The 27424-nt window shown below is 45.2% G+C and overlaps 1 protein-coding gene across 1 annotated transcript; it reads right to left on the bottom strand.

Annotated features, from left to right (window-relative positions):
- Positions 1–4699: 4699 nt before the first annotated feature.
- On the bottom strand, positions 4700–27424 carry LOC134217317 (aminopeptidase N-like). The gene is made up of 4 exons (XM_062696070.1): positions 26900–27424; positions 7221–7507; positions 5100–7160; positions 4700–5037 (listed from the first exon to the last, which is right to left on the bottom strand). Exons 1-4 carry the CDS (start codon positions 27107–27109, stop codon positions 4767–4769), a joined length of 2829 nt encoding a protein of 942 aa, XP_062552054.1. The 5' UTR covers positions 27110–27424; the 3' UTR covers positions 4700–4766.

Raw genomic sequence — 27424 nt, forward strand, 5'->3', positions numbered from 1 at the left:
CAAACCGAGGGAACCTCTCATTGAACACATGATCCGTTGCCGTCGGCGGCCCGCTAACGTGAGTGATTGACGTCGATCAACCACAGCAACATCAGCAGGTGCAGCATTGCCTTGGTGATTTCTTCTGCTGCCGTTTCTGTTTTGCCTTGTCGGCACGGGCTGAGCCCGATGACTAGAGGGTCGCTGTTGCACCTCTCCTTCCTCTAGCCGCTGGCCGCTCGCTCTGTCCCCTGTTCCAGGACCAGCTCCAGTAGGGGCTCCCTCCTCGGGCAATCGCATGGGTTGTATTCTTCTTGAGCGTTACTCCATATTTGGGTGTGCTTTCATTCCCGGAAGCTACGGGTTCTGTAAAGTTATTTAATTCTTTACAGTGCTAAATAGCTAGGTTCAAGCGCCAGTGCTCGCCTGAGGTGGTTTTTCATTAGTGCTTAGGAATTGGGCCTTCAGCTCCCACCTACTCGAAATGGTGGTTTTCATGGACGCCCAGGGTATTCCACCTGAGCTCCCACCTAGAGTTGTCGCAAATTAATCGATTACTTCGATTAATCGATTCATCGTTGAGATAATCGATTAATTTTGAATCGATTATTACCCAACGATTAATCGATTCAATAATCGAGAGGAATCGTGAGTAATCGATTAGTTACTAATCGATTAATCAGAATTTTACGACATCATAAGGATGTCGAAAATTAATTGATTATTTCGATTAATCGATTCATCGTTGTGATAATCGATTAATTTTGAATCGATTACTATACAATGATTAATCGATTCAATAATCGACAAGAATCAAGAGTAATCGATTAGTAACTAATCGATTAATCGGGATTTTACGACATCTCTACTCCCACCTACATTATTATTATTATTATTATTGGCATTACATCCCCACACTGGGACAGAGCTGTCTCGCCAGCTTAGTGTTCATTAACCACTTCCACAGTTATTAACTGCCAGGATTCTAAGCCAGGTTACCATTTTTGCATTCGTATATCATGAGGCTAGCACGATGATACTTTTATGCCCTGGGAAGTCGAGACAATTTCCAATCCGAAAATTGCCTAGACCGGCACCGAGAACCGAACCCAGCCACTCACAGCATGGTCTTCCTTTGTAGCTGCGCTTCTTACCGCATGGCTAAGGAGGGCCCCCCAAAGCCGTCATTCCCCCTAAATAATATGAAAAGATATATATGAATATATATGAAAAGATATATATGATATATATGAATCAGAATTTCTGGCCGACCGTTCCACCTCCTCAGGATGTTCATTACGTAGGGCACTGACTGCGGCATCAACAACCTGCTTCGCACTGCATCTAAAGCATTCCCCTTCAAACTGCGCTGTAGTCGCGCAAGATTTTCCGAGTCGCTGAAACCGCAGGTGTCCGTAGAGTTGCAGAACGAACTGTACAAAAGCGACCAATCCTGCGGATCCCCCGAAAAATTTGGAAGCTCTCGTGGCATCACTTGTCCGGCAGCTAATTGTTCCGTCTGGTGACAGGTGTGGCCGAATGTTGTTGCTGTATTTTGCCGCTCTGGGGAACACCGGTAGACCTCAACTCTGGAACTGCTTGTACGACTGGTATGCTAAATGAAGTTGACGCTAACGGTGCCGTATGCATTGGACCACCGGATCGTCGTTGAACCCGCTACGCCTATACTGGAAATACCATTATTCATCCACGTTGGTCCATTGGCAAGGAGACTGGGTGTTGCTTACGATTATTATTATTTATTCAGACTAAGGCCGAAGTGGCCTGTGCGGTATATAAGAGTCTTCTCCATTCGGCTCGGTCCATGGCTACACGTCGCCAGCCTCGCAGTCTACGGAGGGTCCGCAAGTCATCTTCCACCTGATCGATCCACCTTGCCCACTGTGCACCTCGCCTTCTTGTTCCCGTCGGATCGTTGTCAAGAACCATTTACACTGGATTACTGTCCGATATTCTGGCTACATGCCCGGTCCACCGCAGTCTTCCGATTTTCGCGGTGTAAACGATGGATGGTTCTCCCAACAGCTGATGCAACTCGTGGTTTATTCGCCTTCTCCACGTACCGTCCACCATCTGCACCCCAGCATAGATGGTACGTAGCAATTTCCTTTCGAAAACTCCCAGTGCGCGTTGGTCCTCCACGAACATCGTCCAGGTCTCGTGTCCGTAGAGGACTACCGGTCTAATAAAAGTTTTGTAGATAGTCAGTCGGCGAACTCTATTCGATCGGAGCGTTTTGCGGAGTCCAAAGTACGTACGATTTCCAGCCACTATGCGTCTCCGAATTTCTCTGCTGGTATCATTTTCGGCAGTCACCAGTGAGCCCAAGTACACAAATTCTTCTACCACCTCGATTTCGTCACCACCGATGCAAACTCGCGGTGAGTGGCTCACATTGTCTTCTCTTGAACCTCTTCCTATCATGTACTTCATCTTCGACGTGTTGATGACTAGTCCGATCCACTTGGCTTCCCTCTTCAGTCTGATGTAGGCTTCCTCCATCTTCTCAAAGTTACGTGCCATAATATCTATGTCGTCGGCGAAGCCAAATAGCTGGACGGACTTATTGAAAATTGTACCACTCGTGTTAATCCCTGCTCTTCGTATTACCCCTTCCAAAGCGATGTTGAATAGCAGACACGAAAGACCATCACCTTGCCGTAACCCTCTGCGGGTTTCGAAGGGACTCGAGAATGCCCCTGAAGCTCGAACTACGCACATCACCCGATCCATCATCCCTTTGATCAACCGTGTTAGTTTATCCGGATATCCGTGTTCGTGCATTAGCTGCCATAGCTGGTCCCGATCGATTGTATCATGAATTCGATGAATAGATGATGTGTGGGCACGTTGTATTCGCGGCATTTTTGCAGTACTTGGCGAATGGCGAACACCTGAGCGTTCGCCCATAAGATCCGCCTGGTACTGCCCCACGAACTCCCTTGCAATTGATGCTATTCAACGGCATAAAATTTTGGAAGAGTACCTTGTAGGCGGCGTTCAGCAATCTGATTGCGCGGTAGTTGCAACAATCCAGCTTATCGCCCTTTTTGTAGATGGGACTCACGACACCTTCTATCTACTCCTGCGGCAAAACTTCCTCCTCCAAAATCTTGATAATGACCCAGTGCAGCGCAGTAGCCAATGCCTCACCACCGTATTTAAATAGCTCTCCTGGTAGTTGGTCAACCCCTGGGGCTTTGTTGTTCTTCAGCCGTTCTTCGCCACCTTTGGATCACCTCACGGTCGTTCGTAAGAAGGTTCCCGTTTATGTCCTTACACATATCAGGCTGTAGCACGTGGTCCTTACGTGAACGGTTTAACTTCTCATAGAACTTTCGTGTGTTATTAGCGCGGTACAGTTGCTTCGTCTTTTCACGGTCTCGATCTTCATGCTGGCGCTTTTTCCCCCGGAAAATCGAGTTTTGTCTGTTCCGCGCCCGTTTACATCGTGCCTCGTTAGCCCTCGTGTAGTGTTGCAGCAATCTTGCCCATGCTGCATTCTTCTCTTCTACTAACTGCTCACATTCGCCGTCATACCAGTCGTGTCTCTGATCCGGGGGCACAGTGCCAAGTGCAGCGGTTGCGGTGCTACCAATAGCGGATCGAATGTCTCTTCACCCATCTTCAAGAGACGCTGCGCCTAGCTGCTCTTCTTGGGCTATAGTCTACCGTCTTGTAGCCGCCCAATGTTAAGCCGCGGCGGACGACTCCGAAGCGTGTTGTACACCGTCGAGAGTTTTGAGCGCAGGCATACTGCAACGAGGTAGTGGTCGGATTCAATATTCGCACTGCGGTAAGTGCGGACGTTCGTCATGTCAGAGAACAATTTACCGTCGATTATAACGTTGTCGATTTGGTTTTCCGTTTCTTGGTTAGGTGATCTCCATGTGGCCTTGTGGATATTTTTGCGGGGAAAGAAGGTGCTTCGGACTACCATTCCGCGGGAGGCTGCGAAGTTTATGCATTGTTGACCGTTGTCATTCGATACGGTGTGCAGACTATCCGGTCCGATGACCGATCTATACATTTCCTCCCTTCCCACCTGTGCGTTCATGTCGCCGATGACGATTTTGACGTCCCACAGTGGGCATCCATCGTGTGTCTGCTCCAGCTGTGCGTAAAACGCTTCTTTCTCGTCGTCTGGTCTCCCTTCGTGTGGGCAGTGCACGTTGATGATGCTATAGTTGAAGAAACGGCCTTTAATCGTCAGCTTGCACATTCTTGCGTTGTTTGGCTGCCACCCAATCACACGAACATAGAGTGTTGCTTACGAATGTAGTCCCAATTGGCAGGAAACGTTGTTGGCGGGTAAGCAGTCTTCGGAGGACATATTTTCAGAGACATTCCGAATCTCGCTCTCTCCTTCTTTCTATCACGTTCACGACATTCTATCGTTACACTCGAGATATTTTCGCTTCGTCGTTCGTTGCCGCCTCAAAATTCCATTGATTTTCAGTTCTGATAATCAAGATTACAAATGAATGCAAGATCCTACGAAGAGAATTATACGAATAAAATTTAAAAGCGAGTGTTCGGAATATGAGCCATGTTCGGAATTTGAGTCAAAACGGTATGAGTCCAAAAACGCTAAGCTGGCTGAAGGAATCATTTTTGATCACGTATAAGACTTTGAGCTAGTTGAAGAAAGATCATCCAGGGAAAAATTGTCATTCGATTGAATTGGTGCAATGATTTTCGTGACAGTATTAAATGATTGTACTTTTTATTTCGTATAACACTCTACAGCTATTTAAAACTCTGTATCAGAACCACTCCATTTGCGATGCATCGAAATCTTTCTGTTGCAGCTGTTGTAAATACATTACGAATCCCTCCGACCGATTCTCCATCCATTGAATGTTTATCCGCGCCAACTCGAGAGCCTGCCCGATGGCAATCGAATTACCAGCCAATATCGACTGCTTCTGATTCACAAACTCAACCAGTTTTGCCAACTCTTCGCCAGAAGTAATCTGATTAGCCAACACTTTTATGTGGCTGGCTAGTCGGGACTCGAACGTTTCCGGATTCACACTGAAAAAGAAAAGAAGAAAGAAGTTTTTCGCCTTCCACAGCCCTTTTTACCTGTCACTTACTAATCCGCCATCTTGTCAATGTTCTCAAATAGGAAACTTCTGGCCATCTCGACGCCTTCTTTATGATCGGCTATTCCATTGAACACCACCGTCGTATCCTCCAGTCTTAGCTCGGAGTCTTCCTCTACCGACCACACCAACAGCCTTCCGATCAGCCCTCGATCTCTGGTACAAGCCAAACCCTCCGCGATGGCCGCACGGTCTGCACCGACCACACTCACATCGCGGTAGCGATCCCACAAAAACTCCCAGTCCGCTCGGGAACCCTCCCGTACGGCGGTGCAGTAAACCGAAGATCGTAGATCCAACGGCATCGGGTTTTTCCCACTAGTCACCCAGAGGTTGAACAACTTCAGCGAGTTTACCACGCAATCCCCCATGTCTATGTTGCAGGCCCAATCCGTTACCAATTGCTTAAGCCTTACCTGGCCCAGACGATCCCTCGCAGTGCTGGCCTCGAAAATTTTCAATCGGGTATACAACGGCAGCAGTAAATGGCTTGTGTATGCTTTGAACATGTCGTAATGATCCGAGTGCAGAAGGACCCGATCGAGAATCTCCAAATTAGTCAGCGTCGCCTTCCATGGGACGTATTCGTCCTCTTTTTGTAGATAGTTCAACAGGGAGAAGGCGATCGAATAGTCTTGAATTCCTGCCCATGCGAAATCCATGGCGTCATCTACGAGTTGTGCCCGGTTGATCGGGTTGATCGTCTCGAAGTCCTGCCCGTTCAAATAATTCGCCAGCAATCGATAGTTGTGATGATCGTACTGAACCTTGTACAGACCTGCGAGTTGATTGTTGACCATGACCCACTCAGTGCGACAGGGTAGATTTGTCAAGAACGGGGTTGTATCCTTGGTACAGCCCAGCCAGCATTGAGGTAGTGTTTGGTTGAAATACGGATACTGTGAGGAAGAAATGGTCAACGGAATCCACCAACAAGCCGTGTCATCAATTGTTTCGTCATGCACGAATCTCATCTGTCGAAAAGTTAACGTCCGCTGATCGTAATCTCGTTCAACGTACACCACCGGATAGCCTGTCTGGAGAGTCCACGTATCCATCACTGTCTTAACATCGAAACCTTTCGCGAAATCACCACTTTCTTCGGCCTCGTCTGTCAAAGCCTGCCACAGGTCGTCTTGTTCAGCATTTCCGAATTTGAATTTCTCCAAATACCTACCCACACCGCGATGATACGTTTCATCGCCCAAAAACATGTTCATCATCCTCACCAGCGCGGCCCCTTTCTTATAAGAAATTGAATCGAACAGCTGCGGAATCGTTTCCGGGTTACCAATCGCAATCGACACCTGGTGACTGCTGTTCAGCGCGTCAAATTCGAAAATTTCCAAAACATCTTCGATCACGATTTCCTGCAACGATCGCATCTCCGGGTGAAGATACTCCACCGCTTGGAATTCCGTGTACCTTGCGAAGCCTTCGTTGAGCCACAGATCCGTCCACCAACGCATGGTCACCAGGTTTCCGAACCACATGTGTGCGACCTCATGAGCCACAACCGAAGCCACAAAGTGCTGATCGTCCAAAGTCCCACTGTCCGGCGAAAATTCCAAGCCGGCTTCCGTGTACGTGACGAGGCCCCAATTCTCCATTGCGGCGAACAGCATATCCGGGATGGTGATGAAGTCCAGCTTCGGGAGCGGGAACTTGAGCTGAAAGTTTTGCTCGTACCGCTCGATCAACTTGACGGCGATTTCGTTGGCGTACCGTAGATTGTCAAGAGCGTCCTTGCGGGTCCAGGACCGAACGGTAACATCGGTGGCGTTATTGGCGACAGCTTCCACAAAGCCGTAATCGTTGATCGAGTACGACACCAGGTAGGGACACATGAGCACGCTTTGCTCGAAACGATCCACAACCCAATTCGGCTGGTTTGGAGCGGCTTCCGAGCTAAGTAGGCGCATATTGGACAGGGCGTTGTATTTCTGGTGGTGTCCCAGGGAGATATTGAAGGTCGCTTTCAGCTCCGGTTCGTCGAAGCAGGGGAATGCCCGACGGGCGTGAATCGCTTGAAATTGAGTTATCGAAAGCCATCTGTAAATGGAATTAAACAAATCATCAGTGAGCGGTAGTTAAATGCAATTCAGAACCTACGATCGTTGTCCGCTCTCTGACGCGACGTAACTGCTTCTGTAGTAACCGATTACATCGTTTTTAAGCTCCCCCTCGAAGGGGATGCTTAGCAGGTATTGTTCGTTAGCTTGGATCTGATCGCTTCCGTCGATACGGATGATTAGGAAATCGTTTTGCAAATCGTAATCGAGCGTTGCGATCGGTAATGGTTGCGAAGCGTTCAGGTTGATGATTGATGTTCGGTTTTCGTCTATGATGAGATCTTTTGAGTGTAGTGTGATATTGGATGAATCGTAGATCGATGTTACCTGTTATTAGAATAAGACAACAAGTTAGTGATATGGCACCTTATTAATGATATCAATCTAAGCATGCAACAAGAATCGACATAGCATCTGTCTAGACTAGCCTGCAGACAGTCAGTAGCAACGATCTGTTTGCGGTGATCACTCATGTGTAACATTACCGATAGCCACTGTGCCGGTAGTCCACTGCATATTATCGTATATCAGTCCCGTATAAAGAAGGTACATATGGAAGATAAAACCGGTTCCCGTAAAGCTGGTAGATCACTTTTACGTAGTGTTTTACGGTGTAAGATCTACCAAACCGAGCCCTAGCTTAATCCATTTTTCAAGCTAGGGCAATAAGTTGTGGTATTTCAAGGATTTATCGTATTTAGTCCTCTCTACCAATTGCAGCTTTGAATTATAACAAAATTAACTTTACCCTGCACATGATTGAAAGACTCAAATTCCTCTCGTTTGAGGCTAAATTGTATGCAGCGGAAACAGATTTTCTAGTAATTAGTTATAAAACCAGGGCCCATTGACCTAGGCTGAATTAACTGCTAGAAAAAGTTCGAGTTAGGGTTCTATGGATGTACTAACTCTTCATGAACTGGTAAACAATGGTAGTTCGAGGAACACACGGAAATTCTTGTTACTGAACAACTTCTCTAGATTGAAATGGTCTTGTAGATAGAGCTAAATCCCGGGTTTGTAGCTTTACTGGTGATATTCTAGAAGCAAGACAAGGATGTGGCTAGGGCTCCGATGCATGGCCAATTAACAGTATTACTGTTCTGTTTTCTCAAGGAAAGATTTGATAAGGGGCGCGCCTTCAATGAGATTGCTCTCTGTGAAGGGTCTAAATAGCGGGACCGTGTCATGTACTCTTGGGAAAACAAAACAAGAACTGTATCGAAACCGATACTTCATTGCTTCTCAATAGTAATGGAGTAATTCGACATGCACTTAAACACTAAGGATACGGGGAATGCTACAATAGATCTAATAACTGGTCGCAGTGGCACACCCGAACAGGAAAAAAAAAAGATATAACCGGTGGATACATTTTCCACCAAGATAAAAGCGAAGTTTAACAAGTTTTTTATTATTCTATCTACTTGCTCTGCTAAATGACCAAATTTCTCCAATTATTTTAGATTTTTGAACCCTAACAAGCAAACAAACCATACTGTTGCAATCCATGAGAAACATTTTTCATTCGATTAGAAGTACCTAATTAGGTTCAGTTGGCATCAAATTGATTATATGAATTAATGAAGCTGCCTGCAATCCGTGCTCAAAGATCTATTCACTGAAATATGTGGGCTGTGGGTGGTGCAATTTAAATAAATGAATCGAAGATATCGCTCAAATCTTCAATTAAATAATGCAGATTCATTTCTTCAATTACCTGATGTGGATCAACAATTAGCTCAAAAGTGGGATCATCAGTTTTGCTTTGACGAGCCAATCACTGCGAGATTGTAAATGTTATCCACCATGTATAGATGCGATTTTTGAATTTTGAAAATCACGAGGAAACGAGAGACATCGGACGACACTCCAAACCATAACACAAATCAAAGTATCTACACCCAAAACAATTCTGTGTGGCATTCTTTGTATTAAGCATTTTGTATCAAATCTTGCATTCAAAACGATCAGAGAATGTCATACTTGTTAATACATTATTATTATTTATTCAGACTAAGGCCGAAGTGGCCTGTGCGGTATATAAGAGTCTTCTCCATTCGGCTCGGTCCATGGCTACACGTCGCCAACCACGCAGTCTACGGAGGGTCCGCAAGTCATCTTCCACCTGATCGATCCACCTTGCCCGCTGCGCACCTCGCCTTCTTGTGCCCGTCGGATCGTTGTCGAGAACCATTTTCACCGGGTTACTGTCCGACATTCTGGCTACGTGCCCGGCCCATCGCAGTCGTCCGATTTTCGCGGTGTGAACGATGGATGGTTCTCCCAACAGCTGATGCAATTCGTGGTTCATTCGCCTCCTCCATGTACCGTCCGCCATCTGCACCCCACCATAGATGGTACGCAGCACTTTCCTTTCGAAAACTCCATGTGCGCGTTGGTCCTCCACGAGCATCGTCCAGGTCTCGTGTCCGTAGAGGACTACCGGTCTAATTAGCGTTTTGTAGATTGTCAGTTTGGTACGGCGGCGAACTCTATTCGATCGAAGCGTCTTGCGGAGTCCAAAGTACGTACGATTTCCAGCCACTATGCGTCTCCGAATTTCTCTGCTGGTGTCATTTTCGGCAGTCACCAGTGAGCCCAAGTACACAAATTCTTCTACCACCTCGATTTCGTCACCACCGATGCAAACTCGCGGTGGGTGGCTCACATTGTCTTCTCTTGAACCTCTGCCTATCATGTACTTCGTCTTCGACGTGTTGATGACTAGTCCGATCCGCTTAGCTTCCCTCTTCAGTCTGATGTAGGCTTCTTCCATCTTCTCAAAGTTACGTGCCATAATATCTATGTCGTCGGCGAAACCAAATAGCTGGACGGACTTATTGAAAATTGTACCACTCGTGTTAATCCCTGCTCTTCGTAACCCTTCCAAAGCGATGTTGAATAGCAAACACGAAAGACCATCACCTTGCCGTAACCCTCTGCGGGTTTCGAAGGGACTCGAGAATGCCCCTGAAACTCGAACTACGCACATCACCCGATCCATCGTCGCTTTGATCAACCGTGTCAGTTTATCCGGAAAACCGTGTTCGTGCATTAGCTGCCATAGCTGGTCCCGATCGATTGTATCATATGCGGCTTTGAAGTCGATGAATAGATGATGTGTGGGCACGTTGTATTCGCGGCATTTCTGCAGTACTTGGCGAATGGCGAACACCTGGTCCGTGGTGGAGCGTTTGCCCATAAAACCCGCCTGGTACTGCCCCACGAACTCCCTTGCAGTTGGTGCTAGTCGACGGCATAAAATTTGGGAGAGTACCTTGTAGGCGGCGTTCAGCAATGTGATTGCGCGGTAGTTGCTACAATCCAGCTTATCGCCCTTTTTGTAGATGGGACACACGACACCTTCCATCCACTCCTGCGGCAAAACTTCCTCCTCCCAAATCTTGGTAATGACCCAGTGCAGCGCTCTAGCCAGTGCCTCACCACCGTGTTTAAATAGCTCTCCTGGTAGTTGGTCAACCCCAGGGCTTTGTTGTTCTTCAGCCGGCCAATCTCCTCCTGGATTTCCTGGAGATCCGGAGCCGGTAGAATTATGTCCTGCGCGCGTTCTCCCAGGTCCATCACCATACCGCCATCTTCGTCTGCCACAACGCCATTCAGGTGTTCTTCGTAGTGCTGCCGCCACCTTTGGATCACCTCACGCTCGTTCGTAAGAAGGTTCCCGTTTATGTCCTTACACATATCAGGCTGTGGCACGTGGCCCTTACGTGAACGGTTCAACTTCTCATAGAACTTTCGTGTGTTATTAGCGCGGTACAGTTGCTCCGTTTCTTCACGGTCTCGATCTTCCTGCTGGCGCTTTTTCCTCCGGAAAATCGAGTTTTGTCTGTTCCGCGCCTGTTTATATCGTGCCTCGTTCGCCCTCGTGCGGTGTTGCAGCAATCTCGCCCATGCTGCATTCTTCTCTTCCACTAACTGCTCACATTCGCCGTCATACCAGTCGTTTCTCTGATCCGGGGCACCGTGCCTAGTGCAGCGGTTGCGGTGCTACCAATGGCGGATCGAATATCTCTCCAGCCATCTTCAAGAGACGCTGCGCCTAGCTGCTCTTCCGTTGGAAGTGCCACTTCCAGCTGCTGCGCGTATTCTTGGGCTAGTCTACCGTCTTGTAGCCGCCCAATGTTAAGCCGCGGCGTCCGACTTCGACGCGTGTTGTACACCGTCGAGAGTTTTGAGCGCAGGCATACTGCAACGAGGTAGTGGTCGGATTCAATATTCGCACTGCGGTAAGTGCGGACATTCGTGATGTCGGAGAAGAATTTACCGTCGATTAGAACGTGATCGATTTGGTTTTCCGTTTCTTGGTTAGGTGATCTCCATGTGGCCTTGTGGATATTTTTGCGGGAAAGAAGGTGCTTCGGACTACCATTCCGCGGGAGGCTGCGAAGTTTATGCATCGTTGGCCGTTGTCATTCGATACGGTGTGCAGACTATCCGGTCCGATGACCGGTCTATACATTTCCTCCCTTCCTACCTGTGCGTTCATGTCACCGATGACGATTTTAACGTCCCGCAGTGGGCATCCATCGTATGTCTGCTCCAGCTGTGCGTAGAACGCTTCTTTCTCGTCGTCGGGTCTCCCTTCGTGTGGGCAGTGCACGTTGATGATGCTATAGTTGAAGAAACGGCCTTTAATCCTCAGCTTGCACATCCTTGCGTTGATTGGCTGCCACCCAATCACGCGTTGGCGCATCTTACCCAGCACTATGAAGCCGGTTCCCAGCTCGTTGGTGGTGCCACAGCTTTGGTAGAAGGTAGCCGCTCGATGCCCGCTTTTCCACACTTTCTGTCCTGTCCAGCAAATCTCCTGCAGCGCCACAACGTCGAAGTTGCGGGGATGTAAATCATCGTAGATCATCCTGTCGCAACCTGCGAAACCTAGCGACTTGCAATTCCATGTTCCAAGCTTCCAATCGTGATCCTGTATTCGTCGCCTAGGTCTTTGCCGATTATATCGAGTCGCATTATCTCTTATATTGTTCGTAATGATTGGTTTTCTAGGCGGCTTATTGGGCCTGCGCAAACCTCCTGTCTCGTCGGAGGGCCGTCGTGTCAGGGCTGTTTAGCGTCCCACCTAACACCAGGACTTGGGCTTGTGCGCTTTGAGCGGCACACGGTCGCTTTGTTAATACAGCTCATTGCATTAACTCGGTTTATTTGGTTTTGATCAATATATCCAAACGAATCTCGTTGGCTCCTCCTAGAACAACCAGAATCATCAGTGTATATGTGCTAAGCGTGGAGGGTCCGGGTTCAATACCGGTCTTAGACCGAATTTCTTTGTAAGGTTGCTGAGGTTGTCGAAGTATACAGCTGATAGAGGAGTGTAAAATTAGATTCAATGAAGACACTAATACATAACCAGTTCTTATTTTCTCGAACCTAATGCAAGGGCCTGCCGTCTACTCAATACAATCTGTGCAGTGCATATGTCGCAAATTATGACGAAATGTACGCGAAACTAATGCAAGATTGCAATAAAATGTTGCAATCTCTGGTTGGGTGAATATTTAGGTTAAGAACTGCATGCTAAGCATATGCGGAATTTCGAAAAATTTCGTTACAGGTGGTTCGAAACGAAATTCCGCGGAATTTGAGCATGGCGAAATCTGTTTTCTCGATTACGTTTCGTAAATTACAAAAATTTCGCTAGAAAAAAAACCAGCTTTTAACGGAATTTCGAAAAAAATAAACTCAGCCATACTGTTATGTACTATCAAAAAATTTGGCTGTGCCGCTGAACAAAATTATAAAGCTGTTTTAAAAACGTTATGTTATACAAGTTTTTATTTTAACGCTTACTGCATAATCCCATTCTGAGTCAAACAGTTCTTATTTAGTTTTCTGCTATAAAACGTCTTTAGTTAAGAAAATTATTTTGAGCTTTTTAGTGGAATGTCTTCACTTGCTATAAGACGAGTTTATACAATCCCATTGAATTCCACCACTTAATTGTATCTTAACAGATACGTATTTCGACCTCAACAGTAAGGCCGTCTTCAGTGTCTTGTACTTGACTCGACTTGAAGAAAATGATCGCAGCTTACACTATTTATACTATGCATAGGTATAATAATTTATCTAGGTACTTATCTTACTACGGTGCTTATTTCTACTCGCTTGTTGCGCTTACTGCTTAGGTATAAACTTGAAGAGCCAGGAGCTACCATTTCCTTGATCTTTATTCAACAACCGCGTTTGTACCTGTCGGTAGATTTCCAAGCTCTCAGCAACATCAAGTTTCCACGGAGAAGAGACATTTCTTAAAATTTTAATGTTTGATGTCGTAATTGAATGATTTTCCTGATATACATGTTCAGCTACCTTAGACCTAAACTCATAATTTAATCCCTTATCAGTTTCCCTCTTAGCCTTACTTACTTCTGCAATATGTTCTTTGAACCTTACATCTAACGATCTTTTTGTTTGACCTACATATACTTTATCACACTGTGAACAATTAATTTGATAAACCCCGGCCTTATTTAACATTTCTACTCTATCCTTTGTTGAGCCCAACAGTGTCTTCAGTTGATTGCTTCTGCTGGAGAATACTAAATCGATGCCGAATTTCCTCAGTCGATGGCGTAGCTGGTGGGTGATGTGTCGATCATATGGGACCGATACCCTCTTCAGCGGTTCATCGATCGGTGTTAGTGTTGTCAGTTCGTTTTTCCGTAGGTTCCTCTGCTTCTTGTTGATGATTGCTTGTATTGTTCTTTCCTTGTATCCATTGATCCTCGCTGTTTCCAAGATGTGTTGTAGCTCCTTCGTTTTTCCTTCTTCGCTCAGGGGAATCGTCTGCATCCTGTGGATCATGTGATGAAAAGCTGGCATTTTGTGCTGATACGAATGATTTGATGTGTATGGGATGACTCTCATGGTGTTGGTGGGCTTCCTGTAGATTTCGAAGTCTAATGTTGCATTTGTTCCCTTGATAACCAGTAGATCCAAGAAAGGTAATTTACCTCCCTTTTCCTCCTCGTGGGTGAATTTGATGTCTTTATGCACGTTGTTTATCGCTTCCAAAATCCTGGGTAGATCTTTCCGGTTGATGATGCTGAAAATGTCGTCCACGTATCTCCACCATTTATCGGGTAGTACTCCTTGTTCCTCTAGGTTGTCCTCCAAATTCGCCATGAATAATTCACACAAAAACGGTGATAGCGGATTTGCCATAGGTGCACCCTTCGTTTGTTTGTAGAAGCTTCCACGGAATGTAAAGTAGTTCTCATTCATGCATAATCTTGCAAGCTTGAGATACATTTTTACCTTTCCTCGCCATGCTGTATCCGTCTGTTGTCCTAGTAGCCAATCCTCCAAAAGGTTCAGAGCATCCTTCACTGGAACGCTTGGGAACAATGCCGCTACGTCGAATGATACCATGATGTCCTCTTCTCCAATGTTTCCTGATTCCAATATCCTCTTGGTGAACTCCTGGGTGTTTACAACTGATCTGCTGGGGAACGGCTTCGGCATACTCTGGAACTCCTTGACTAACCACTTGGCCAAGTTTTGTGTAGGGGATCCCACTGATGAAACTATTTCTCGCATCTCTGTACCTGGCTTATGTATCTTTGGTAGTCCTTTGATCCTTGGTAACATAGGGTTCGTCATTTTAACCCGGGCTTCTCCGATGATCGTCTTGCATTCCTTTATCGTTTTGTCCGTAAGTCGGATTAGTCCGGGTAGTGGGTCCACTCTCAAATGCCTGTATGGTCCTCCGTTGATTTTTGTCGTCATCTGTTCATCGTAGTCCTCTTTGTCCATTATCACCACTGCGTTTCCTTTGTCCGCCTTCATGTAGTAAACTGGTTTCTCCTTTAACTCCTTTAAAATCCTCCTCTCGTCTTTGTTCGATGTCCCATGATGTCCTGCTTTGATGGCGTCTGCTACGATGTTTCTCATACTATTCTGGTCCCGTTGATCAACATTTCGTGAAATCGCTGTCTCAGTATCCACGATTCTCTGCTCTAGGTCCGCTTTCTGGTTTGTCGCATACCCTAACCCCTTGTTCAGTTGTGCTAATTGTTCCTCCGTAAACTGCTGTGTCGAACGGTTAACAACGAATCCCTCGACCATTTGTACTGTGGGGTTAGTCGTTCTACTTTCCGTCGCTGATTTCCCTCGTAGAATGGTCAATTTCTTTTTGTGCAGTCTCCTCTTCCTGTCCGCTTCACACTCTTCGGCCCGCTGTACCTTCTTTAGGAATATGTCGAAAGAATCTTGGTTCTCCTTTGCCAGCTTGAGGTGCAGGTTGTAGCACTCCAAGTTCAACCTCTCTAGCTTGGCATAGTGTCCCTTGATTGACAACTTCAACAAATCCGATTCCGCCCTCTTACTGATAGATTTTGGGATGTGAGCTCCCATCTTAATCCTATGGCTGACAGGAGTCAGCCTCTCCTTTTGGCACTTCTTAAGGAAGGCCACGTCCTTAAGAATACCTGCGATCCTCCTTTTCAAATCTATAAAAGTACTACGCTCGTTCCGCTTGGATGCCATTTTGATAAGAAAATTATTTTGAGCTTTTTAGTGGAATGTTTTCACTTGGGGTTTATCAAATTAATTGTTCACAGTGTGATAAAGTATATGTAGGTCAAACAAAAAGATCGTTAGATGTAAGGTTCAAAGAACATATTGCAGAAGTAAGTAAGGCTATGAGGGAAACTGATAAGGGATTAAATTATGAGTTTAGGTCTAAGGTAGGCTCTTCAAGTTTATACCTAAGCAGTAAGCGCAACAAGCGAGTAGAAATAAGCACCGTAGTAAGATAAGTACCTAGATAAATTATTATACCTATGCATAGTATAAATACTGTAAGCTGCGATCATTTTCTTCAAGTCGAGTCAAGTACAAGACACTGAAGACGGCCTTACTGTTGAGGTCGAAATACGTATCTGTCAAGATACAATTATGTGGTGGAATTCAATGGGATTGTATAAACTCGTCTTGACGTGTTTTGTTAGAAATGTCTAACAGAAAACGAAAAGTATTTTTATGGTCAATTTCTATCCTAACTGATCCGACTCAATTAAAACGTCAGGCGCTGAGTGAAAATGTAAACAGATATTAATCTGATCAGTATAACTTTGTCAAAAAGGCAAAGCTGAGGCATGGGTTCCGATTCTTTCTAATAAAAGACCGATTGCTTCACCTGCGCTTAGGTCGCAAACCAGGTTTAAGCGAATGGGTAAGCACCGAGCTAAGAAGGCCCTTAGGAAAACAAAATGCAATCTTTTCTCGTTCAAACAACAATTCGATTCTTACCTAAAAGTACGAATAAATTTTTTAGAAGATTGAAGATTCTCTACAACATTATTGAGCTCAACATTATTTAGTGCGGAATCGATCGTATTGCTGCTGGTCACGCACATGCAGCTAGTGTGGGGAAACGGTAACTAAAAAAATCTGCCTCGCGGAGAAGAAATTTATTTAATCAGTGTGCGATTGATCGTGTTGATGCTGGTCACGCCAGCTAGTGCGGGAGAACACGAAGTGAAAAAAATAATGTCTGCATCGAAGAGCATAAAATTGCAGAATCGATCGTGTTGTAATAGCTTATTAAACAAAGCACATTGATTTTGCGTTGGATTGATTTGAAACAAGGTTTTCGTCTTTGAGTTTTCTAAATAATTTAGTTTACAATAAATATTTAGTCGCTTACTCACATGATTTACCTTTTCAACTAACCAACGATTCCTTTCCCGTGGCACTCACGGACATGCAGAGCATTCCTTGGTCTCTTATAACAATGAGTGTCAAACTAATCCTGAATTGACTGTAAGGACGTGATCGCCTCATACTGTCCATAGCAGCTGTTTCTTGCACTCAATTGAAGTCGGTTGAAGATGAAAGCTTGACAACAATTTTTGCATGCCTCATATGCACAAACACATATACAAGGACAAACAGACAATAGCTCAGTTCGTCGAGCTGATTGTATATAAGAGTCTTTTTCAGTGTATTTTTATCCGTTGCGATTAGTTACGACCTAAATATTGTACCCTGTTGACTGTTCAGGAATATTTTAATATATGTATGTATATGTTAAATCCACTGACACTGCTTGACACTGAAAAAAAAAAATCAATTCCGACAAGAAACATTTTTTGTTAGAAAAACTTTTTTCCCTTAAAAGTGTCAAGCTTGCGATGTATGGACGGTTGGTAGGGAACATAATCACCTATCTTGAGACACAATTTCATACAAATCAAAAAAAGCGTTTTTTCGCAAATCGAGTTTTAATTTTTGAAACTGTTGAAACTGTTTTTTTTTTCAGTGTAGGGCTCAATTTGAATTGTTTCCGATATCTTTATTAGAAACTTTGACTGATTTTGCGATAGTCACCCATACAACATTTTTTTGTAGGATGCGTCGTTTTTTAATTGTATCCATTTGAAAAAATCAATAAAAAAAAATTTGGCCTTTTTCAAAAGATAGTCTGGATCAAATTTGGAAAAACTATGTATGTACTTTTCTTTTAATAGCACCTCTTAAAATATTGCACAAAAAGTCAATATAAACAATAAGAACACTTAAATGTTCCCAAAAATTCTATTTTGGCTTCATGCATTTTTATCACAGCAAAAATCCATCAATTCCGCTAAGTGGATTATTCCATTGCTGTCGAGCGTTGATTTCGAACCAAACACCGCATAGGTCAAGTGATCATCACGATAGTCAAGATGACATGGATATGACAACCACAACATCAGGAAAGTTTTCCTATCATTCATGCTGGTGATCACAGGCAGAAGAAGTGAAGACATGGTGAGTGACCAAGCGCTAGTTGCTAAAATGTCACTTTCATGGTGATCGTTACACCAAGCATGTGAGATCCACATTGAGCATCACAATTGAGTACTTGACACATGACCTGGATTTTGTTATTGTCACGCTTTGCGTGACTTGTACGGTGACACTTTGCAGCACTGTATAAGACTATATGGGTCTTCGAACCTCATATAAAAAGGTTGAAAAGGATGGAAATGATAGCCTTTTGGTACATTTTTTTTTGTATAAGAAAGGAAAAAATATATTTTCATTTACCAGGTATGAGGTACTGATATAAAATTGATATAGAATTGAACAGATTCGGGAATACACACTCCACGATGAAGCGACACAAATGCCTGGGTTATTGCCTTATCGCCAATACTATATATAACAGCCCTGTTTGTCTGTCCGGTGACTAGCCAACCAGGCGCAGCATGCGGAGAAATTATCACAAAAAATAATATATTTGACACTTTAATTCTTTTTTATAATAATACATATAATACATCCATCTTGCCTCACTCTAGCGATTCCATTGTGCAGAACTCTGAATTTTGTTTAAACGTCCCTTGCTTCTAAGGACGCCCAACCGTTTTTACGATTCAGACGATTGAAGGCTTTTCCTTGGTCATCATTTCATTTATTTAGTCTACATCTAAACAGTTAACATTGAATCAACAATTTGACGCCACAATACACGGTTCGAGGCCGCATCTCTCCATCCTCGAATACGCCCTACGCTCGCCAAGTCGTTCTGCACCTGGTCTGCCCATCTCGCTCGCTGCGCTCCACGTCGTCTCGTACCTGCCGGATCAGAAGCAAACACCATCTTTGCAGGGTTGCTGTCCGGTATTCTTGCAACATGCCCTGCCCATCGTACCCTTCCGGCTTTAGCTACCTTCTGGATACTGGGTTCGCCGTAGAGCTGGGCGAGCTCATGGTTCATTCTTCGCCGCCACACACCGTTTTCTTGCACACCGCCAAAGATGGTCCTAAGCACCCGTCTCTCGAATACTCCGAGTGCTTGCAAGTCCTCCTCGAGCATTGTCCATGTTTCATGTCCATAGAGGACAACCGGTCTTATTAGCGTCTTGTACATGACACATTTGGTGCGGTGGCGAATCTTTTTTGACCGCAGTTTCTTTTGGAGCCCGTAGTAGGCCCGACTTCCACAAATGATACGCCTTCGTATTTCACGACTAACATTGTTATCAGCCGTTAGCAAGGATCCGAGGTAGACGAATTCCTCGACCACCTCGAAGGTATCCCCGTCTATCGTAACACTGCTTCCCAGGCGGGCCCTGTCGCGCTCGGTTCCGCCCACAAGCATGTACTTTGTCTTTGACGCATTCACCACCAGTCCAACTTTTGTTGCTTCACGTTTCAGGCGGGTGTACAGTTCTGCCACCTTTGCAAATGTTCGACCGACAATGTCCATGTCATCCGCGAAACAAATAAATTGACTGGATCTGTTGAAAATCGTACCCCAGCTGTTACACCCGGCTCTCCGCATGACACCTTCTAGCGCAATGTAGAACAATAGGCACGAAAGTCCATCACCTTGTCTTAGTCCCCGGCGCGATTCGAACGAACTGGATCGTTCGCCCGAAATCTTCACACAGTTTTGCACACCATCAACCGTTCCTTTGATCAGTCTGGTAAGCTTCCCAGGGAAGCTGTTCTCGTCCATAATTGCCCATAGTTCTACGCGGTCTATACTGTCGTATGCCGCCTTGAAATCAACGAACAGATGGTGCGTTGGGACCTGGTATTCACGGCATTTTTGAAGGATTTGCCGTACAGTAAAGATCTGGTCCGTTGTCGAGCGGCCGTCAACGAAGCGGGATTGATAACTTCCCACGAACTCATTCACATATGGTGACAGACGACGGAAGATGATCTGGGATATCACTTCGTAGGCGGCATTAAAGATGGTGATCGCTCCAAAATTCTCACACTCCAGCTTGTCGCCTTTCTTGTAGATGGGGCATATAACCTCTTCCTTCCACTTCTCCGGTAGCTGTTCAGTTTCCCAGATTCTGACTAGCAGTTTGTGCAGGCTAGATTTTCCGGGCCCATCTTGATGAGCTCAGCTCCGATACCATCCTTACCAGCTGCTTTATTGATCATTTGGCTGTTGGATGGCATCCTTAACTTCCCTCAAGGTAGGTGCTGGTTGGCTTCCATCGTCTGCTGAACTGACGTAGTCATCTCCTTCGCTGCCTTGACTTTCACTGCCTGTAATCTCAGCGCCATTCAGATGTTCCTCGTAGTGCTGCTTCCACCTTTCGATCACCACACGTTCGTCCGTCAAGATGCTCCCATCCTTATCCCGGCACATTTCGACTCGCGGCACGAAGCCTTTGCGGGGTGCGTTGAGCTTCTGGTAGAACTTGCGTGTTTCTTGAGAACGGCACAGCTGTTCCAGCTTCTCGCACTCCGCTTCTTCCAGGCGACGTTTCTTCTGCTGAAAAAGACGGGTCTGCTGTCTCCACTTCCGTCTATAACGTTCTACGTTCTGCCGGGTTCCTTGCTGCAGCGCAACCGCCCGCGCTGCGTCATTCTCCTCCAGAATCTGTCTGCACTCTTCGTCGAACCAATCGTTCCGTCGACTTCGTCCCACATACCCGACGTTGTTCTCCGCTGCGTCGTTAAAATAACAGGCCGGAATTTCGATTCTCTGTGCCGAAACCCTGCCTCCATCCTGCCATTTTTAAAAAACGGGGAACAAAATCCAAGAGCGAGATTCCCGTGGTGTAATGCTAGATTTACGCCGGAAATCATCTAGAAACTTTGTTATAAACTGCTGGCAGGGTTGATTAGGCGATATAAAGAATTGTAGATAATTCAAAAATTAAAAATAGCGACGGTCATTAGAGTTGATGTGCGTTTACCACTGCGAATACTGCGAATGATTCATGAGTAGCTCATCTTATTCTTCTTCTTCTTATTGGCATTACACCCCCCACTGGGACAGAGCCGCCTCGCACCTTAGTGTTCATTAAGCACTTTCACAGTTATTAACTGCGATGTTTCTAAGCCAAGTTACCATTTTTGCATTCGTTTATCATGAGGCTAACACGATGATACTTTTATGCCCAGGGAAGTCGAGAAAACTTCCACCCGAAAATTTCCTATACCGGACCGAGAATCTAACCCAGCCTTCAGCATGGTCTTACTTTGTAGCCGCGCGTCTTACCGCACGGCTAATGAGGGCCTGATGAGTAGCTCAGCAAGAATCTAAATTCAAATGATTCATCGATTAATGCAATTATCGACGTTGACGAGAATTTCGCTGAAACTCATTCGTCGAGGATGAGTGTTTCGATGTTATGATGTGAAAAAGAAACAAAATTTATCCGAGTGAAATGGGAGAGCAAAGAGCACATATCTTTTCACAGTTTTCTGATTCAAAATGTAAATGGATTTAGACGAACTTTTGACTGTTCGAATTTGTATTGTAAACAAGCACTTGCACAAGCACATAAAAAAACAGTTGAATATACAAGATATGAAACATTTTGCTTTTATGCTTCATATGCAAAAAAACTACTTTGTAATTAATGAGTCGGCTCATTCAAGTGAATGCTTGGCTCAGAGTCGCTCACTTAATTGAACCATTTCGTCCATCACTACTTTAAACCTTCTTTTTGGGAGATAATTGTCCAGTAATGTGACCAAGTTTTCTGATAGATTGTTCACACTAATAACGACACTGTTATTGATTGAAACCCAATTTTATCTTCTACTAATGGACTAAATTAAAATTAACTTGACTAACAAAGATTGGATCTTACTTTGATCACGATTTGGATTTGAATTTAACTGCCAACGCGAGATTATTTAACTAGGTGACGAACAGACTATGTTGCTTGGACTGCGAGTCGCAAAGACCGAAGACGGACTCTTGCCTATTGCCTATCTGCTTGCCGGTTTTATAGGCCTTATTTATAATGGCATACATTTTCACACATACTACAGAAGCTAAAACAATAGAGCACATATGCGAAACAATTCAAAAGCACATTCATATGCACATTCGACTACAAATATTGGAATATTATGACGGCAATTGTTATGACGTTGCTACCAATCTGGTACAGTAGGATTTCTCTATCATCTTAATGATGAAGCTTGAACACCATCGATAATCGGACGTATGTGGACGACTATTTCGACAGTTGGGACACCGAGGAGGAAACATTACGGAGATCAAAGAAGGTGCGAACCATCAACACTCAAGCGGGTTTCGAAGTTAGAAATTGGACATCGAATTCGCCGCTGGTAATTGAAGATCTAGGGGAAGCAACAACCACCAAATCAGTGCATTATCACCAAGACAAAGGCACCGAAAGCGAAAAAGTGCTGGGCGTTTTTTTGAACCCTCATAGAGATGTCTTATCATTTGCTATTCCATCAAAAGCCGAAATACCGTTAGAGCAGCCCCGAAAACTTAGTATGGTCATAACCAGAGCACAAAATATTCATTTTCATGAAGTACATTCGCTGATTATTCAAAACATAAAATGACTTACTCAGTTTACTTCTTCAAAGATTCATTCAATTGAATACCAACTGCGCGCCGTAACTGCGCGCAAAAAAAAACATAATTAGCCTTGATTATACTGGGGTAGCAGGAACTATGTCCAAGGGATTGACGATCCCTCTCCAGGCCATCTACGAGTTGTAGTGCCTGCCTAGGATGTGGTGGGGTTTGACAGTGGGCTTTGTGAAACCTCTATAAAAAGCCGCAAGCAGGCTCCGCCAAAGCGACCGTGTGCCGCTCAAAGTGAACAAGCCCAAATCCTGGTATTAGGTGGGACGCTAAACAGCCCTGACACGACGGCCCTCCGACGAGACAGGAGGTTTGCGCAGGACCAATAAGCCGCCTGGAAAACCAATAATTACGAACAATATAAGAGATAATGCGACTCGATATAATCGGCAACGACCTAGGCAACGAATAAAGGATCACGATTGGAAGCTTGAAATATGGATCTGCAAGTCGCTAGGCTTTGCAGGTTGCGACAGGATAATCTACGATGAATTACATCTCCACAACTTCGACGTCGTAGCGCTGCAGCAATTCTGCTGGACAGGACAAAAAGTGTGGGCATCGAGCGGCTACCTTCTACCAAAGGTGTGGCACCATAAACGAGCTGGAAACCGGATTCATAGTGCTGGGCAAAATGCGCCAACGCGTGATTGGGAAGCATTATCAACATGCAAACAAAGGGAGATCCGATGACGAGATAGAAGCGTTCTATGCACAGCTGGAGCAAACACACGATGGTGGACGGCGGGACGTCAAAATCGTCATCGGGGACATGAACTCTCAGGTAGGAAGGGAGAAAATACATAGGCCTATGCATTCCGCATCGAACGACAACGTCCTACGATGCATAAACTTTGCAGCCTCCCGCTGAATGGTATTCCGAAGCACTTTCCTCCCCGCAAGAATATCCACAAGACCACACGGAAAACCAAATCGACCACGTTCTAATCTAAGGTAAATTCTTTTCCGACATCACGAACGTTCGCACTTGCCGCAGTGCGAATGAATCTGAACACTATCTCGTTGCAGTATGTCTGCGCTCAAAACTCTCGACGGTGATCAACACGCGTCGGAGTCGTCCGCCGCGGCTAAACATTGGGCGGCTGCAAGACGGTAGACTAGCCCAAGACTACGCGCAGCAGCTGGAAGCGGCACTCCCAACGGAAGAGCAGCTAGGCGCAGCATCTCTTGAAGATGGCTGGAGAGATATTCGATCCGCCATCGGAAGCACCGCAACCGCTGCACTAGGCACAGTGCCCCCGGATCAAAGAAACGACTGGTATGACGGCGAATGTGAGCAGTTAGTTGAGGAGAAGAATGCAGCATGGGCGTGATTGCTGCAACACCACACGAGAGCAAACGAGGCACGATACAAACGGGTTTGGAACAGACAATATCGACTTTTCGGAGGAAAAAGCGCCAGCAGGAAGATCGAGACAGTGAAGAGACGGAGCTACTTTATCGTTCTAATAACACACGTTCTATGAGAAGTTAAACCGTTCACGTAAGGGCCACGTGGCACAGCCTGATATGTGTAAAGATATAAATGGAAACCTTCTTACGAATGAGCGTGAGGTGATCTAAAGGTGGCGGCAGCACTACGAAGAACACCTGAATGGCTATGTGGCAGACGAAGATGGCGGTATGGTGATGGACCTAGGAGCAGCGCGCAGGACGTGCGACTTCCGGCTCGGAATCTTCAGGAAATCCAGGAGGAGATCGGCCGACTGAAAAACAACAAAGCCCCTGGAATTGACCAGGAGAGCTGTTTAAACACGGTGGTGAGGCACTCGGTAATTACCAAGGTTTGGGAGGATGAGTTTCTGCCGCAGGAGTGGATGAAAGGTGTCGTTTGTTTCATCTTCAAAAAAGGCGATAAGTTGGATTGTAGCTACTACCGCGCAATCACATTTCTGAAGGCCGCCTACAAGGTACTCTACCAAATTTCATGCCGCCGAAAAGCACCAATTGCAAGAGAGCTCGTGAGGCAGTACGTTTGCCATACGACAGGTATTTATCGATTTCAAAGCCGCATATGATACAATTGATCGGGACCAGGTATGGCAGCTAATGCACGAGCACGGATGTCCGGATAAACTGATAAGGTTGATCAAGGCGTCGATGGATTGGGTGATGTACGAAGTTCGAGTTTCAGGGGCATTCTCGAGACCCTTCAAAACACGCAGAGGGTTACGGCAAGGTGATGGTCTTTCGTGTCTGCTATTCAACATCGCTTTGAAGGTAGTAATACGAAGGGCAGGGATTGACACAAGTGGTACGATTTTCACGAAGTCCGTAAAGTTATTTGGTTTCGCCAACGACATTGATATCATAGCACGTAACTTTGAGATGATGGAGGAAGCCTACATCAGACTGAAAAGCAAAGCTAAACAGAGGTCAATGTAAGCCACCCACCACGAGCTTCTATCGGTGGTGACGAAATCGAGGTGGTTGAAGAATTCTTGTACTTGGGCTCACTGGTGACTGACGAAAATGATACCAGCAGAGAAATTCGGAGACGCATAGTGGCTGGAAATCTTACGTACTTTGGACTCCGCAAGACACTCCGATCGAATAGAGTTCGCCGCCGTATCAAACTGACAATCTACAAAACGCAAACACGAGACCTGGACGATGCTCGTGGAGGACCAACGCGCACTTGGAGTTTTCGAAAGGAAAGTGCTGCGTACCATCTATGGTGGGGTGCAGATGGCGGGCGGTACATGGAGGAGGCGAAAGAACCACGAGTTGCACCAGCAGTTGGGCAAACCATCCATCTTCTACACCGCGAAAATCGTAAGACTGCGGTGGGCCGGGAACGTAGCCAGAATTCGGACAGTAATCCGGTGAAAATGGTTCTCGACAACGATCCGCCGGGAACAAGAAGGCGAGGTGCATAGCGAGCAGGGTGGATCGATCAGGTGAGGACGATTTGCGGACCCTCCGCAGACTGCGTGGTTGGCGACGTGTAGCCATGGACCAATCTAAATGGAGGAGATCTTTATGTGCAGCCCAGGCCACTCTGTCCTTAATCTGGTAATAAAAAATGCTAAATAATCTGTACTGGTCAAAATGTCAACACTCCATCACAATTTTAGGATGTTTGGAAGTCAAGTTGTTGCGTCAACATGGGGACATTTGATCCCTCATTTGTCACCCATACAAAAATTTAACGCCACCCAAGGGAAAACTGTCAAAAGGCTCGCAAACGTATCCATTAGAGTGGGGCGCAGTTGTACGGAAAAACGCATCCAATCAAATGAGATCAAGGTTTTTCTAAATCGTTTTGAAACCCCAATCAACTGTGCTAAATATGGGCTTGATTGCTTGCGTCCTCGCTTTCCGCATCACGTTTTAAATTTACATGGAGATTAGTATGAGAAAACGCACTTTTTCACATTTTTGCCTTAGCGGCTTTAACTCATCGTCAATCACGTGACTCAATATGTTAGCATATAGTCTGAAAGATACCGAAAAACTTTGACGAAGAAGGTACGTAGCTGGAAGGTATACAACATCGGCAATGAGAAAAAAGGATCAAGTTTCCCAGTGTCCCCTAATGAGAAATTGTAAACACGGATCAAAGGATCAGATTGAGTTACGTATTCGAAACCTATACAGTAATATCCCGATTTTATCACCCCTCTGATGAATTTTGGGACAAAATTGGAAAAAAAAATATTTTCATTTTTTTAAATTCATTCCACAAATATGAATCATTTTATGCCTTGGAAAGGTCAAATGCGTGAACGGTACCCATTATTTATTGTCGAAATTGCTTGCAGAATATTTCCCAAGTACTCAGAAGTCGTTCGTAATAGACTACAGGCGGTGAAAGTAATTTCATGAAAATTAATGTTGTTTAAGAAAATAAAAAGAATGACAATCTTTTTTGTGGTGACAAAATCGGGTCGAAAACGTGACAAAATCGGGGGTAGACAAAATCGGGTAGTGACAAAATCGGGTCAACACTGTAGTCATAATATGTTACCTTTTCTCAAATAAGAATCTGGTTTTGTTCGTATTTCTCTTCTTTGAAAAAATATGCTGTATTGTTATCTCGACTTCGTTGATTAGCTGTTCCGCTTCGTGGAACTGACCTGCATGCAGCTACATCAGAATTCAATAAAGAACTCAAATCGAACATTCATACATTTCTCCCGATTTAATGCAAGTCATCACATGCAATAATATTTTTAATTGGCACCTTGCAAGCTAATCAAACTTTCTAAGTCTGAAGAGTCATGCTGTCAATTAAAGCACTTTTTAGAGAACATATAAGTATAATGAAACTTTCAGATACGATACTTCATGTTCGATACTTTGAATTACGAAACAGCTATTTCGATGATCGGCACACTCACCGTAATGTTAACAACACCGAAGAAGCGGAACCCTTCGCCATCGTCGCCCAGATGGGTATGCACCTCCAGATCGTAATGCTCCGGAATAACTTCCCGCGGAAGTCGATAGCTGGGTCGCCCACCGCCTTGGACGCTTTGTGCCTGGGCCGTCTCCAACACTACTCCAACCAAACTCAATACGACCGCTAACCGAACAGCGCCGGAACCCATCTTCCGCACAGTCGATCACACTGCGCAGCACTAATCGCTAAAGGCGCACGAGTTCTAGATTCCAGCTTTGCTTATTTAATCACAATCACGCACTAGTGATTTATTTTTTGGACATCGCACAAAGTAGGTAGAAGTGATAATAGCTTTCTCGTTCCGAACGATGTCCTCAGCAAACAAACAAAATTAAACGCAACTCGAATGTGTGAAGTTTTCGAAACGGTTCCGATTAAGAAGGTGGGTGATGCAAAATTTGGCCGAAATGTCGTTAGACGTACTGAGCATGGGATCACGCGGCGACGACCCAGCTCGGTTGAA

Source organism: Armigeres subalbatus, chromosome 1, assembly GCF_024139115.2.
Source record: "Armigeres subalbatus isolate Guangzhou_Male chromosome 1, GZ_Asu_2, whole genome shotgun sequence".
In the NCBI taxonomy this organism is placed as follows: Eukaryota; Metazoa; Arthropoda; class Insecta; order Diptera; family Culicidae; genus Armigeres; species Armigeres subalbatus.